The sequence below is a fragment of the Aegilops tauschii genome, chromosome 1, assembly GCF_002575655.3.
Source record: "Aegilops tauschii subsp. strangulata cultivar AL8/78 chromosome 1, Aet v6.0, whole genome shotgun sequence".
Classification (NCBI taxonomy): domain Eukaryota; kingdom Viridiplantae; phylum Streptophyta; class Magnoliopsida; order Poales; family Poaceae; genus Aegilops; species Aegilops tauschii.
The window spans coordinates 12,152,215-12,165,920 of record NC_053035.3 but is presented as its reverse complement, the minus strand read 5'-3'; the positions used below and the strand labels follow the sequence as shown (position 1 = coordinate 12,165,920).

The 13,706-nt window shown below is 44.4% G+C and overlaps 2 protein-coding genes across 4 annotated transcripts; both read left to right on the top strand.

Moving 5' to 3' along the window:
* Nucleotides 1–492: 492 nt before the first annotated feature.
* Nucleotides 493–6,060, top strand: LOC109742023 (uncharacterized). Its single transcript, XM_020301108.4, has 8 exons — nucleotides 493–875; nucleotides 953–1,086; nucleotides 1,378–1,582; nucleotides 2,424–2,690; nucleotides 3,267–3,401; nucleotides 3,818–4,462; nucleotides 5,045–5,230; nucleotides 5,333–6,060. Exons 1-8 carry the CDS (start codon nucleotides 738–740, stop codon nucleotides 5,504–5,506), a joined length of 1,884 nt encoding a protein of 627 aa, XP_020156697.1. The 5' UTR covers nucleotides 493–737; the 3' UTR covers nucleotides 5,507–6,060.
* A 1,391-nt stretch (nucleotides 6,061–7,451) lies between these two features.
* LOC109741987 (disease resistance protein RPM1) lies at nucleotides 7,452–13,098 on the top strand. 3 transcript variants are annotated; one of them, XR_002227724.4, is made up of 4 exons: nucleotides 7,465–7,789; nucleotides 8,600–11,445; nucleotides 12,103–12,179; nucleotides 12,849–13,090. XR_002227724.4 is itself a non-coding variant. In XM_020301078.4 (2 exons), exon 2 carries the CDS (start codon nucleotides 8,606–8,608, stop codon nucleotides 11,357–11,359), a length of 2,754 nt encoding a protein of 917 aa, XP_020156667.1. In that variant the 5' UTR covers nucleotides 7,452–7,789; nucleotides 8,600–8,605; the 3' UTR covers nucleotides 11,360–11,670. The 3 variants fall into 3 exon arrangements, 1 of the variants encoding a protein (XP_020156667.1); XR_002227725.4 differs by lacking the exon at nucleotides 12,103–12,179 and having other exon boundaries at nucleotides 12,849–13,098; XM_020301078.4 differs by lacking the exons at nucleotides 12,103–12,179; nucleotides 12,849–13,090 and having other exon boundaries at nucleotides 7,452–7,789; nucleotides 8,600–11,670.
* The last annotated feature ends 608 nt before the right edge of the window (nucleotides 13,099–13,706 follow it).

Genomic DNA, 13,706 nt, shown 5'->3' with positions numbered 1-13,706 from the left:
CGCCGGTGTGAGAGTGAAGTTGAGGCAGATTTATTCATCCGGGCGCCGCTCCCACACCCCAACGACGCACCACGACCTACAAATCCAAAACCTAACTACAGAGCGGAGGAACGGGGTCTCCCCCTCCCTCCTGCCGCCGGAGCAGTGGCGGAAGGGAGAGGGCCCTGGCCGGTGGAGACCGGAGGAAAGAGATCGTCTCCCTAGTCGCCTGGTGGTGAGCCTGACCCGGCCGTTGGAGCGAGCGGCCGTAGTTTGGACCGTAGATGTAGCGTATTTTCATGTACAAGGACCGTATCGTAGCGTTTCTCGAATTGCGGTACCAATGGACGACAAAAAGCGTAATTTTCTCGATCAAACGCGAGGCGTAATTTTCTGGATACTAAAAGGGACCGGCCGATTTGCAACGTTTCCATCCAAAAGTAAAACCGGCGCGAATCTGAAATCGGGGAGTTGGTAGAATTTACGTCAGGAATGCCATCCCGCTCCATATTCCCCCATTCCCCATCTCGACCCTAAGCCGCCGCCGCCGCCGCCGCCCCGCCGTCTCTGTCTTGGCCCTCATCCAGCACCGGAGCCCAGCGCCGTCGCCCTCCTCCCCGTGCCGGCCACCCGAGCCGTCCGGACGCCTCCGGATCTGTACCGTCCTCTCCTCGCCTCCCCCGCCCCGCCGCCGCCGTGCGGGCCGATCTCCTCGCGCGCCCGCCTCGTCCCCGGGGTCTCGCGCCCGCGGCGGAGCCATGCCGGTAGCGGGGATGGGCGGGGTGATAGCGACGGTGAGCGGCTACCACGGCGACGAGCGGCACAGGCTCGTGAAGCTCATCTCGGAGACCGGCGCCAGCTACGTCGGCGCCATGAGCAGATCCATAACCCACCTGGTAATGTTTCGCTGTCAGGCTCTTGATTTCCGCTACGGGCCCCGCTGATTTGCATTGCCTTGTTCAAATGCGACTAGGTTTGCTGGAGGCTCGAGGGGAAGAAGTACGACATCGCCAGGAGGCTTCGGGTGCGCATCGTCAGCCACCGCTGGTTCCACGACTGCCTCAAGGAGGGGAGGCGCCTCCCCGAGGGGCCCTACACCATGGAAAGGTAGCCGATTTCTTCAGCTGTTTTATCGCACTGCAGTTATACATGTAGTCATGGTTAATTGCTTCTGTTGTGTAAATTGAATGTATCGTGGTGCAGTTAACATGGTTTAAACGTGCAACACAGCCCAGTGATCAACTCTAGTTGTGTATTTCATGTAGATACTTACAAATCTTTATGCGTCCCGTAGTTGATGCCCTGTAATAAACTAGCCAAAGTAGCATAATGCCTTTTCTCACTATCAAACTGTTCGCTATGCAATCCTCAGAAAATCTTGTTGTGCTTGATGTCCAGTGGTGAAGAAGCCGGGCCAGTCCCACAGCTGTCTGCTTTGCAAGGCAAGCGGTCCAAGAGAAATGCGTTCAGGGAGGATCCATGCCTGAAAGAGTTGCCTTCTGATTTATGCAATACCTCATATGCCAGCGATGTGGTCAAGATTGATGATTCGGATTCTGATTGGGAGCATCAGGGATGGTCGGGTTCATCCCTATTAAAAGAAGTAAGAGCCGTTATTTTCAGTTTTCCAATTGATTTAGTTTATGAGTCCAATCTCTTGATTCTGCATTTAGTCTTCAGGTTTTAGATTTCACCCGTTCGATTTTTTCCATTCATTTCTGATAACAAATACAACACTGTTTAGATCCATCTCCTCAAGTAAAAGCCATTATTCTCTGTAAGAGATTTGCTGTGTGATTACTGATTAAAGATCATGGGACAGGCATGCTCTATTTAGTAAGATAGTGTCCTTGTTTCCCATAACTGTATAAGTTAATTTAAGTGATTGGTTCTGACATTTTAGTGAATACACCATGTATGTCCTGTAAGTAAGTTATAAGGCCTGAATGTGATGTGGATTTTTTGTATTAGAATCTGATATTTTATCTGCATGTGTTATATTCAAATTTCAGTACCTTTTTCTTTTCTGCATCGTTTTCATTTAAGCTGTTAATTTCAGTTGCTAAAGTTGATGTTTGCCAGAAGCAGCCCAAATTTTTGTTTATTTCACTCTATTATATACTTCCTCCATTCCTAAATACAAGTCTTTCTAAAGACTCCAATAGGTGACTACATACGGAGCAAAATGTGTTAATCTACACTCTAAAATATGTCTACATACATCCGTATGTTGTAGTCCATTTGAAATGTCTAGAAAGACCTATATTTAGGAACGGAGGGAGTATCCTGTAAGTACTGTGCTGTTATTCATCACATTGTGGTTTCCCTCCATTGGCCCAAATGGTTGATGGTCTTAGAAAAGTACAATATTTTTTTCTGAAGTGTCATTATTCCTGACAAGTTATGCTGTAAATTTCCTGATGGAGCTTCCGTGTCGCCTTCAGAATTTAGTCGTTGCCGGGAATTCGAAGAAGATTCGTTCAGGCGATGTTAAAGGAGGAAAAAGGCATTTAAAGCGTGAGCAGAAGTCAAGTGATAAAGATATCCTATATCTGCGAGACAATGCTTCAAGTTTCAGGGAGGATCCATGCTTGAAAGAGTTACCTTCTAATTCATGCAGTACTTCATATGCCAGGGATGTGCTCAAGATTGATGATTCAGATTCTGATTTTGAGCATCAGGGCTGGTTGGAATCATCCCTATTAAAAGAAGTAAGAGCCATTGTTTCCAATTGATTTAGTTTGTGAATCCAATCCCTTAATTCTTCATCTGCTGTGTGAGATTTGCTGTGTGATGACAAATCATGCGACAGGCATGCTCTATATAGTAAGACAGTGTTCTTGCTTTCCATAACTGTATGATTGATGAAATAAATTAATAATTAAGTGATTAGTTCTGACGTTTTAGTAAAGTACACCATGTATGTCCTGCAAGTAAATTGAGGCTTGAACCTGATGTGGATTTTTTGTATTAGAATCTGATATTTTAACTGCATGTGTAGTGCTCAAATACCTTTTTCTTTTCTGTATTGTTTTCATTGAAGCTGTTAATTTGGGTTGCTAATGTAGATGCTTCTCACAAGTGGCCTAATTTTTTTTGTGTATTTCAGTCTGTTATAGTATACTTTATAAGTGTTGTGCTGTTATTCATCCCATTGTGGTTTCTCTTCGTTGCCCCAAATAGTTGACGGTCTTAGAAGAATGCGATATTTTTTCAGAAGTGTCATTATTCCTGACATGTTATGCTGTAAATTATCTGATGGAGCTTGCTTGCTCTGTTGCCTTCAGAATTTAGTCGTCGCCGGGGATTCAAAGAAGATTCGTTCAGGAGATGTTAAAGGAGGAAAAAAGCGTTTAAAGCGTGAGCAGAAGTCAACTGATAAAGATGTCCTACATCTGCGAGACAATGCTTCAAGTTTGATGGTAATTTGCAAATTGTACTCCGTTGGAACCATTTGGAATAAATTCATTTGTCTAGCTTTAGCCTGGCAAACTTTTGATTTTGTTTTGTGCTGTCATAAGGTCTTCATTCTGTTTAGGAAACCTACCGATATTTTTGTTACACAGTGAAGTCCTCCATCCTAAGTCCTGACTACGAAAGGACCTGCTAATGCTTGAAACTGGAAAGGGCACCTATATGAACTGTTATTGCTATGTAGATGACCTCGAATATTGTATGAGTTACAATTACATTCCCAAGATGAGAAAATTCTGATGTGGTCTTTGATGAATAGATAAGATGAGCAGTTGACTTCGTGTTTCAGTTTGTTTCGTTGTCCCTTGCGCTAACTGTTCTATTCTCAGTTGTAAACTTACACATATATCTAATGAAAATACAGATAAGAGAAGGCCTTCACACGTCAAGTTATACTTCATCTCGGAGCACATCGAAGCGAAAGGGAAACTTGTCAGGTCTCCTGCGTAATGAGGTTGTTGGTCAGATGAGCGAAAGAAATGTTCCTATGGGAAAGGGATCACGAAGCAAGCATGCACGCTCTCTTTTGGAATTATCTGATGATAGTTTGTCAGATAGTTTTGAGGAACTACAAATGTTTGATACTTCAAGTACAGAAGCCCGGAGAAAAATAAGGAGCACAAATGCACCATCATTTCGGCAATCTACCTTGGAAAGCATATACGATCATTGTGAAACTAGTATGCATGATTACGAACCGGAAAAGAGTGAAGAGCAAGAAACTATTGATTTGGGTGAGAGGTCAAGAAGCTTGCAACCTGGTGATTTGTCAGGACATGAACCATCTTTCTGTACTCAAGAGAAAATAGATCAAAGTGACCTTGGCATCACAGCTGATCATGACAAGGGAGATGATGAGAAGCCCACGATGGAAGAATCATCCAACCTGAAAAGACAAGCAGAACTTTCATGTGTCATTTGCTGGACTGATTTTTCTTCCTCGAGGGGCATCTTACCATGTGGACATCGGTTCTGTTATTCATGCATTCAAGGATGGGCGGATTGTCTGGTATGTTGCGTCAACATAAATAAAATCCTTTAGTTAAATTCATTCCTTAAAATCTGCTTATACTGTGTTTTCTTTTGCACAATGTATACATCTTTTAGATATATACTGCCTCCATTCCTAAATATTTGTCTTTTTAGAGATTTCAAATGGACTACCACATACGGATGTATATAGACATATTTTAGAGTGTAGATTCACTCATTTTGCTCCGTATGTAGTCACTTGTTGAAATCTCTAGAAAGACAAATATTTAGGAACAGAGGGAGTATGTTGCTCTACTGTACAACACACGAAATATGCGCTTAATGCTTGTATGGTAGCGTGGATTCAGGGCAGCGGTACAGCACTTCATCCTGATTGAAATACATGTTTCCAGTTTACATAAGATGAGAAATTGAACATACAGTCACCACTCCCAATAGCTCTCAGCAGGCAGGCCTTGAGCAAAACAAATTACTCGATGTCAGCGAAAAACCTATGCTTCTAGTTCTAGTTAGCCTCTTCTACTTGTAACTAATTTTCGGCCAGAAATTATTTGTTGTAGTAGCTGCTGCTTACACACGTGCATGCTGTGTGTTTCAGTCTTCCAGGGGAAAGGTCTCAACGTGCCCACTTTGCAAAGCCAGTTTCTCCTGGATCAGCAAGGTGGACGAGGCCGGCACTTCAGATCAGAAGATATACTCGCAGACCCCCGTTCCTTGTGGAGCTTCAACCAGCATCTTCATGTTTACTGGCGAAGGCCACAGTGACCTTCCTGGATCATCATCGGTGAGTTAAATCTGCTTCCACTATGCAAAAAACTGTCACCGCTTGACTTGATGTTACTTGTGTTTTTACGATGCTCACCTGTCTGCCGAACCGAACGTGCAGTCTGCCCAAGGCGCCTGCTACATGTGCCACAGCCGTGAGCCCGAAGAGCTTATATTGAGCTGCCATGTCTGCCGATCACAGTGGGTACACTCGTATTGCCTCGATCCTCCACTGACCCCGTGGACGTGCATACACTGCCGAGATCTGCGGAGGATGTACCAGCGCTATCGCTAGTCCGAGTTCTGGAAGTTCACTCTTGGCATCACTGGGCTGCTCGAGATATTCTTGGCAGATATAGCAATTGAAGACATGTTGACTTAGCTGATAATTAATTTCTGCTTGATGTGGACGATAGAGACATTATGTCATGACATTTCTGAAGATTGAAGAAGAGAGGAAGAAGCACAGAGAGACAGGAAAAGTGATGGCGTCAGGCTGCAACGCGTTTTGAGATTGCATCTTTTTCTTTTTCTTTTTTGCATACATATGGGCAGTCAAGTGTCAACATCTTGTTGATCTGGACATGGTGCAAATGCATATGGTATGGGTGTGCTGCTCGGCTCCAAATTGTAACCGGTCCGGAGAGTAGCTTTAATAAGAAGATGCGTGCATGTTGCTAGAATCTTAAACTGTGTGCGCTTTCTTTTCTAAGCCAGACAATGAACAAAATAAATTTTGTACTGGTTGTTCTGCGTCCAGTTGTCTTAAAATTTTACTGGTCATTTTCATTGATAATTGAACTGTAAAAACATCTTATATCAGTGTGCAGAGCAAGTATTAGATTAAAATGCCCTTTGGATGTCTTTGTTCATAAAAAGAGAGTGTACCTAGTCTTTTCTCCATTTTAAATTTTACCTCTGTCCCGGAAAAGTTTGATATATCCATACCTAGACAAATGTTTTCCTAATAATAAAGCAAATAGTGTTTCTGGTCGTCCGTCAGAAAAATTGCCCCCGAAGTTCGCACTAATTACCCACTATGCCACCGGTAAGTGAGAAAAAACGGTTCGCTGCGGCTGCATCCGCCTTGCGTTTGGTTCACAACGCTCACGTGTATATAGAGAAAAATTCACTGTAGGTCCTATATTTTACGCTGGTGGTCATTTTAGTCCCCGTGGTTAGAAATACCCGAAATATAATCCCTAAACTTGCTTTAGGGGTTCACATATGGTCCATTATACGATTTCTTATACGTATGCGCTGATCTGGCCCAAGTCAACACTTGCCACATGTGCGCTGACTGACATCATAGTTTTTTTCTTTCAGAGATGCCAGAACAAAAGAGTTGCCTCCCACCAGGTCGGACCGAGCCGCTCACCTGGTCGGATCCTGCCCCCCTCGCTCTCTCCTCTCCCCAACTCTAGTTCCCAAACTCCCTCCCCTCTGCCGCAGTCATTGCCTACAGCAACTCCGTTCGTCGGCGTAGTCCTCATGTCGGACTGAGTGGGGGGCGAACCGGTCCGAACAGGGGGGGGGGGGCAGCTCTTTCGGGACCAAAGGGAGCACTAGTGTAGTTTTTCAGGAAACAAAGTAGAGAAACCACGTCTTGGCCGCGGCATGGAATTTGGCTGCCGCAGGCTGCCACCCCGATGACCCATGCCCACGACCCAGTCCAGGTGAATGAACTAGAGGAGGGTTGGAGGTGAGAAGATAAATTCAAAGAAGAAGCGCCCCGCCTGTGATGACTAAAAAACTCTTAACCTAAACTACTAGCCGGAGCGAAGGCAGAGGGGAGGCAAATCCACTGGTTTACCCGTGAAGCTTGGTGGCCCCTCGGTCTTTGCAATGATTGGTGTTTTGAGGAGTCGGGTTGTAGATGCTCTAGCCTGCGAAGAATTGATTGTCATTAAGAAAAAGCTGAATCATTTTATGGAGGACGAGAACAAAACTGTTTGCATTTCACTCATATTATTAATGTCTGTGGCATATTTATAAAGTGTTCATCATGTGTTTGTAAAAAAATTCAATGCATACTTAAAAAATGTTCATCACGGATTTATGAAGCAGAGAAAAAAAAGAAAAAGAAACCGCGCCTTGGACGCGGAATGGAATTCGAAACAGATTAATTTTCGTCGGATAGCTATACGACCAGACTGCAAATGCTATGGCCCACAAACTGGATTATCTACATTTTGTCTCTAAATCGTATGTGTTGGATGGAAATTGATGGTACGTATAGCAAGGTTGAATGGAATTCGGCAGGAAAGGGCGCCGCAGGTCGCCACCACGACGACCCACGCCCACGACCGGGTTCAGGTCAAGCCATTGCTCTCCAAGCACCAACCAAGCAAGATATCCCCAAATCTACAAAGCTCCCTCCGCTCCGGCCATGGATCCAGCAGCTCCACCCCTCCACCGCCCTCCCGCCTGCCATTCCTCTGCTTTCCCTAGCCCCCACTCTCTGCCACCCAGGCGACCAGCCCGCGGCCTGAGCTTCTTGAGGTTCCCAACCGGCGGCGGCGGCGGCGGCGGAAAGCGACGGTAGCGGCCGCTCGACGGCCGGGAAGCAGATCGCGTGGTAAGCCTCCATGGACTCTCTTCTTCTTGTTCGATGTTATGTTATCGCTGACAGTGGAACCCGGTCCAATATGGATCTAATGGGAAAAAAAGAAGAAGCCTCCATCAACTCCTCCCATAGACCATAGATGTCGTTGTTGTTGCAGTCTTGCACACCGATTTGGGTCCATCGACCGTCAACCGGTGGTAAAAACCATTGAGAACAGGTTTTCCACCCATATATGGCACCGCTGACTAAGTAATATAGAAGATGATGTTTGTCACTTGAGTGGATTTGTTATGTCCTGTAGAACTCTAAGTTGGCTTTATGTTCTCATTTAGCATCGCCGTGTGATGTGTTTTTCTGTCTCTCCATATCCCGTTGTGCGCTTTGGGGCTGGCGAAATTTTGCGCACTTCTGCATGTGTGTAGGACAGATGAAATGCAGGGGATGTTGGTTAAATCTTAAATGGAAGCCTGGAGCCATGCTCCTTTTATCGAAAAAAGAGAGTACACTAGCGCGTATCTTCCTACATGTCATGGGAGGAAGCCTGGCGCCATGCTCCTTTTATCGAAGAAAAAGTAATAATACAATAGCGCTTGTCTTCGTTGTACATGTTACGGGCAGAAGATAACTAAGCTCGGTTAACAAATCGGCTAAACGTGCTAAATACCAAGCGGCAATATAGCCGTGTGTACCATCCTTTATAAGCATATATACTGCACCACTTTTTGTCCAAGCTGAAGCTGATATAATCCTTTATAAACATAGTATGCTACATTTTGTCCAAGCTGAAACTGGTATAACTTGTTCCGTATTGGTGTTTTTCAGAAGCAAATGGCGGAGGCTATACTGCTCGCCGTGTCAAAGATTGGGGCAATCGTTTTGAATGAAGCTGTCTTGGCTGTCATCAACAAGCTGTCGAGGAAGGTTGACAACCTAAAGGAATTGCCGGCAAAGATAAAAAGAATCGATATAGAGCTGAAGACGATGAATGATGTAATTCAAGACTTGGGCACAACACATCTCAGCAACAATGTCGTCAAGGGTTGGATTGGAAATGTGAGGAGGCTGGCCTACCATGTTGAGGATGTGATTGATAAGTACTCATATGAGGCTCTCAAGCTCAAGGACGAAGGCTTCCTGAATCGGTACGCCTTCAGAAGTTCACGCCATATTAAGGTCTTCAGTAAAATTGCTGAGGAAGTTATAGAGATAGAGGGGGAGATCAGGCACATCAAAGAACTGCATATTTATTGGAGTACCATAGTACAGCCCATTAGAAATGAGCATGCAGAGATTGATAGGCAGCGATGGGGAGGCTGCTTTCCAGAAAGTGTTAGTGATGAGGACCTTGTTGGGATTGATGAAAACAGGAGCAAGTTGACCGAATGGCTGACCACCAGTGAGAAAGAAACCACAGTAGTTACGGTTTCTGGGATGGGAGGCTTGGGGAAAACAACCCTTGTGAAAAATGTGTATGATCGGGAGAAAGCCAACTTCCCTGATGCTCATGCTTGGATTGTGGTGTCACGGGTGTATGCTGTAGTTGATTTGCTGAAGGCATTGCTCACCAAGATACAATACACACAAGAGTCGCCGCCGCCGTCACCTCTTAGTCCGGGCGCCAAAGCTGATGTTTATGAGTTAACAGAGGCTATAAAGAAGATACTACAAAATAAGAAGTGCTTGATCGTGCTTGATGATGTGTGGGATAAAGAAGCATATACTCAGATGTGCAGTGCGTTCCAGGGTCTCCAAGGAAGCCGTGTTATGATCACAACACGGAAGGAAGATGTTGCGGCTCTTGCTCCAGTGAGGCGCCGCCTACTATTGCAACCATTGGGTAGCGTTGAATCTTTCAAGCTGTTCTGCTCCAGGGCTTTCCACAACAGCCTGGGCCGCAAGTGCCCTCCAGAGCTTGAGGCGGTGGCTGCTGCTATAGTTGACCGGTGTCGTGGCCTGCCATTGGCCATTGTATCGTCTGGCAGCCTATTGTCCACAAAGCAACCAACAGAGCATGCCTGGAATCAGGTGTACAACCATCTCCGGAGCGAGCTGCGGGGGAATAACCATGTCCAAGCTATACTTAATCTGAGCTACCATGACTTGCCTGGTGATCTCAGGAACTGCTTCCTGTACTGCAGCTTGTTCCGTGAAGACTATGAAATGTCACGGGAGAACCTTGTGCGATTGTGGGTTGCTGAAGGTTTTGCAAAGAAGAAAGATAACAGCACGCCGGAGGAAGTGGCCGAGGGGAATCTCATGGAACTCATAGGCCGGAATATGTTGGAAGTTGTGGAGAGGGATGAGCTCTTTAGAGTTAGTACATGTAAGATGCATGACATTGTTCGAGACCTGGCTCTTGCTGTTGCTAAAGAGGAGAGGTTTGGCTCCGCGAGTGATCAGGGTGAAATGACGCTAATGGATAAAGAAGTTCGTCGGTTCTCAACATGTGGTTGGAGAGATAGCATGGCAGCTGCTCCAGGAGTGGATTTTCCACGACTCAGAACCGTCATCTCGCTTTCAGCAGCTTTGTCCTCTACTAACATGATTTCCTCTGTTTTATCTGGATCCAACTACCTTACCGTTCTCGAGCTTCAAGACTCTGCAATCTGCCATGTGCCAGCATCCATCGGGAATCTGTTCAATCTCCGCTACATTGGCTTGAGGCGCACCAGAGTTCAGTCATTGCCAGACACTATTGAAAAACTCTCAAACCTCGAGACGCTGGACGTCAAGCAAACAAAAATAGAAAAACTACCGCCAGGAATCGTGAAGGTTGAGAAGTTACGTCACCTTTTAGCTGACAGGTATGCTGATGAGAAGCAGACGAAGTTCCAGTACTTTGTCGGAGTTGAGGCGCCGAATATGATTTCCAACTTCCAAGAACTGCAAACTCTTGAGACCGTCCATGCGAGCAAGGACTTGTCGCTTCAGCTGAAGAAAATGAATAAGCTTCAGACTGTTTGGGTTGATAACATCGATGCATCTAACTGTGATGACCTTTTCAAAACCCTCTCAGATATGCCTCTGCTTTCCAGCTTACTTCTCTGTGCATGTGATGAGAAGGAGACACTTACGTTCCAAGCACTCAAGCCAATTTCCAAGAGGCTCCACAGACTAATCATTAGGGGTGGCTGGGCCGATGGGACGCTCAAGTGTCCAATATTTCAGGGTCATGGGAAGAATATCAAGTATCTGGCTCTGAGTTGGTGCAATCTTGGGAATGAAGACCCGCTGCAGCTGCTGGCATCTCATCTGTCAGCTCTCACTTATCTCAGTCTTAACAGGGTGAGTAGTGCAGGTACATTGGTGCTTTCTGCAGGGTGCTTCTGTCAGTTGAAGACGCTTGTCTTGAGGCGCATGCCTAATGTAAAGCAACTGGAGATTGAGGAGGGCGCCATTCCGTGCATTGGTGGGATCTACATCATGTCACTCTCGGAGGTCAGTATGGTCCCTCGTGGCATCGAGTCGCTTGGGTCCCTGAAGAAGCTCTGGATGCTGGACCTGCACAAGGACTTCAAGGCTGACTGGGATTTGAACCAGATGCACGACAAGATGACGCATGTTCCAGAGCTCCGTGCCTAGCTAGCAAAGAGCGTCAGAGATGGAGAACATGATGAAGCATGTTCCAGAGCTCCGTGCATAGCAAAGAGCGGCAACTACATCCTTCGGTAATTAAAAATCATAAGAATCGCTTATGCACTGTAAGCGTACATGCTTTTAATTATTTGTAATGGTACTGTAATAGTATGATCAGCTCTTGATTTCTTTGCAACTGCGTCTTGTCATGCCTGCATTGTTGGTTATTTCTGTAATAATTCCTGAAACACGGGCATTCCTTGCCATCAAGAACTAAAACGAGTGAGTTTATTTCATTTATATAAGCGTAATTATCACTGGTTGGTTTTGCTTGATATCATAGATAGACTGATTCTATCGAAGTATGTACCTAGTATGTACTCGGCCATCTGTCTGCTTCCTATATATTGCAATGTATTACTCACTACAAGAAAACATATAATTAGCCACAAAGCATTTTGGCCGCTATACATGTATGTATTAGAACCAACTTACTAATATCTTGGTTACCAAGTATGTTCATAAATCAGTAGAGTACTGAACTGGCATACATATAGCTACCAAGCACTGAATTACTGATGACCAAACTGAAAAAATGCACACACGGATTTGATCCCCATCGCGCTATTACTCACACACACTGCTGTAGAAAGGAAAAATAGAGCCGCAAATGGGCGGTGGTGGTGTGGTAGAGCAGCAGTGCTTTCCCCGTCGGAGCAACTAACGAAGGCAGACCTGGTAATTTATAGGCTTCAGGACTGAAGGAAGAGGAGAAGCTGCAACCACACCGCTGAATCACAGAACCTTTGCATCCGCTTAGTTCAAGGTCAGTGACTGTACTACGTTCGTGTGTGAGATGGAACTCCTGATTATCTCCTGCCCGATTTCGTTGGTTTTCTATGAAATTTGGTTTGCAGGCTGGGTTGTTACGTTTTGAGGCTGAAATTAGGTTATATTTTGTGTTAATTCAACCGGTACGCAAGGTTCTGAGTACTTGGGTTCTAGTATGAATGTAGCTTGTTCTGTGTGATATTGGATTAGCATGTTGGACCGTGAGTGCTAGAGTTCCACATAAACAGATTCGGCCATTTTCATTGGCAGCTGCTGGAACAAAGTACTCTTTTATGTGTATAGAAGCATAGACTAATTACAGTGAGGATGATTAAAACTAGGCCACTTTTGTTACCAGCTAATTATACTGTTTTGCATTCAGATATGCGTGATGATACTCTGATTCATTAAGTTCTGTATGCTAGTTTATATGCTGCCCTTTTGATAGGAGTGGTAGTGCAACTCTGGAATAAATAATATACTTGATAGGCCTAGTCATTAATACTGAGTTGTGATAAATAGCTTAGGAGTACCACTTTGTTGTTTTGTTCAGTATTTTTGTTGCGAATTTTGTTAACTTTCTGAATATGCACATGCCTTTGCTTTATTTTTAGTTTTTTATGTTCTTGTTGGATTTGAGATTCTAATTAGGCTTGTTTGTCAGTGCCGGCCTTCCTGCACCTTTGGTTATTCAAAGAAAGGTGGAAGATCTGAAGCCAAATGTAGAACAGGGGAAGGTAAAAGCAGGCTCACAGAAAATGGTTGCTCAAGCATCTTGTGTCATTCTGAAGAAAGAAACAAATAGAGTTGTTGAACTGAACTGAACTAGTTACAAATGTGCATATGATTATTAATTGATAGTGCAGTTTGGGAAAAAAGACAGATAGTGCTTCTAATGAATCCTGCTTATGATAAATCAATAATGGATTCAGTTTGTACAATATCTAAAAAAATATCTAAAAAAGTATATATATATATATATATATATATATATATATATATATATACACACACACACACACAATCCAACAAGCATGATCTGTTTCATTTTTTTGGTAAGCTATCTATAATACAAATATGACGTTTTTACTATCGTGCAAATTACTTATTGGCATTCATGCACATATAGTTCCCCAGTGCAGTACTTGAGCTTCGAGTCTTGCGTTATATGAATTTTTTGGGTGTTACCATGTACATTATCTTGATGCAGAGTCCTGAAACCGTATCTCGTTTAATTCTTTACTATTTTCTTGATGCAGAGTCCTAATTACAGTGAATATGCACATACTTACTATTTTCTTCGGGGGGTGGGGCTCACCTTGCAAACTAAAATCCAACCACAAACTTACAATTTTTTTTTTCGAAAAGGGGGGATTCCCCGGCCTCTGCATCAGAACGATGCATACAGCCATCTTATTGAACAAATAAAAAGGTTCCAACAAGGTCTTAAAGTCTCCAAAAGAAAATAAAAAGGAGCTCACACAGAGCTAAAAGGGCTAGAAGCCAAACTAGCCAAATAAAG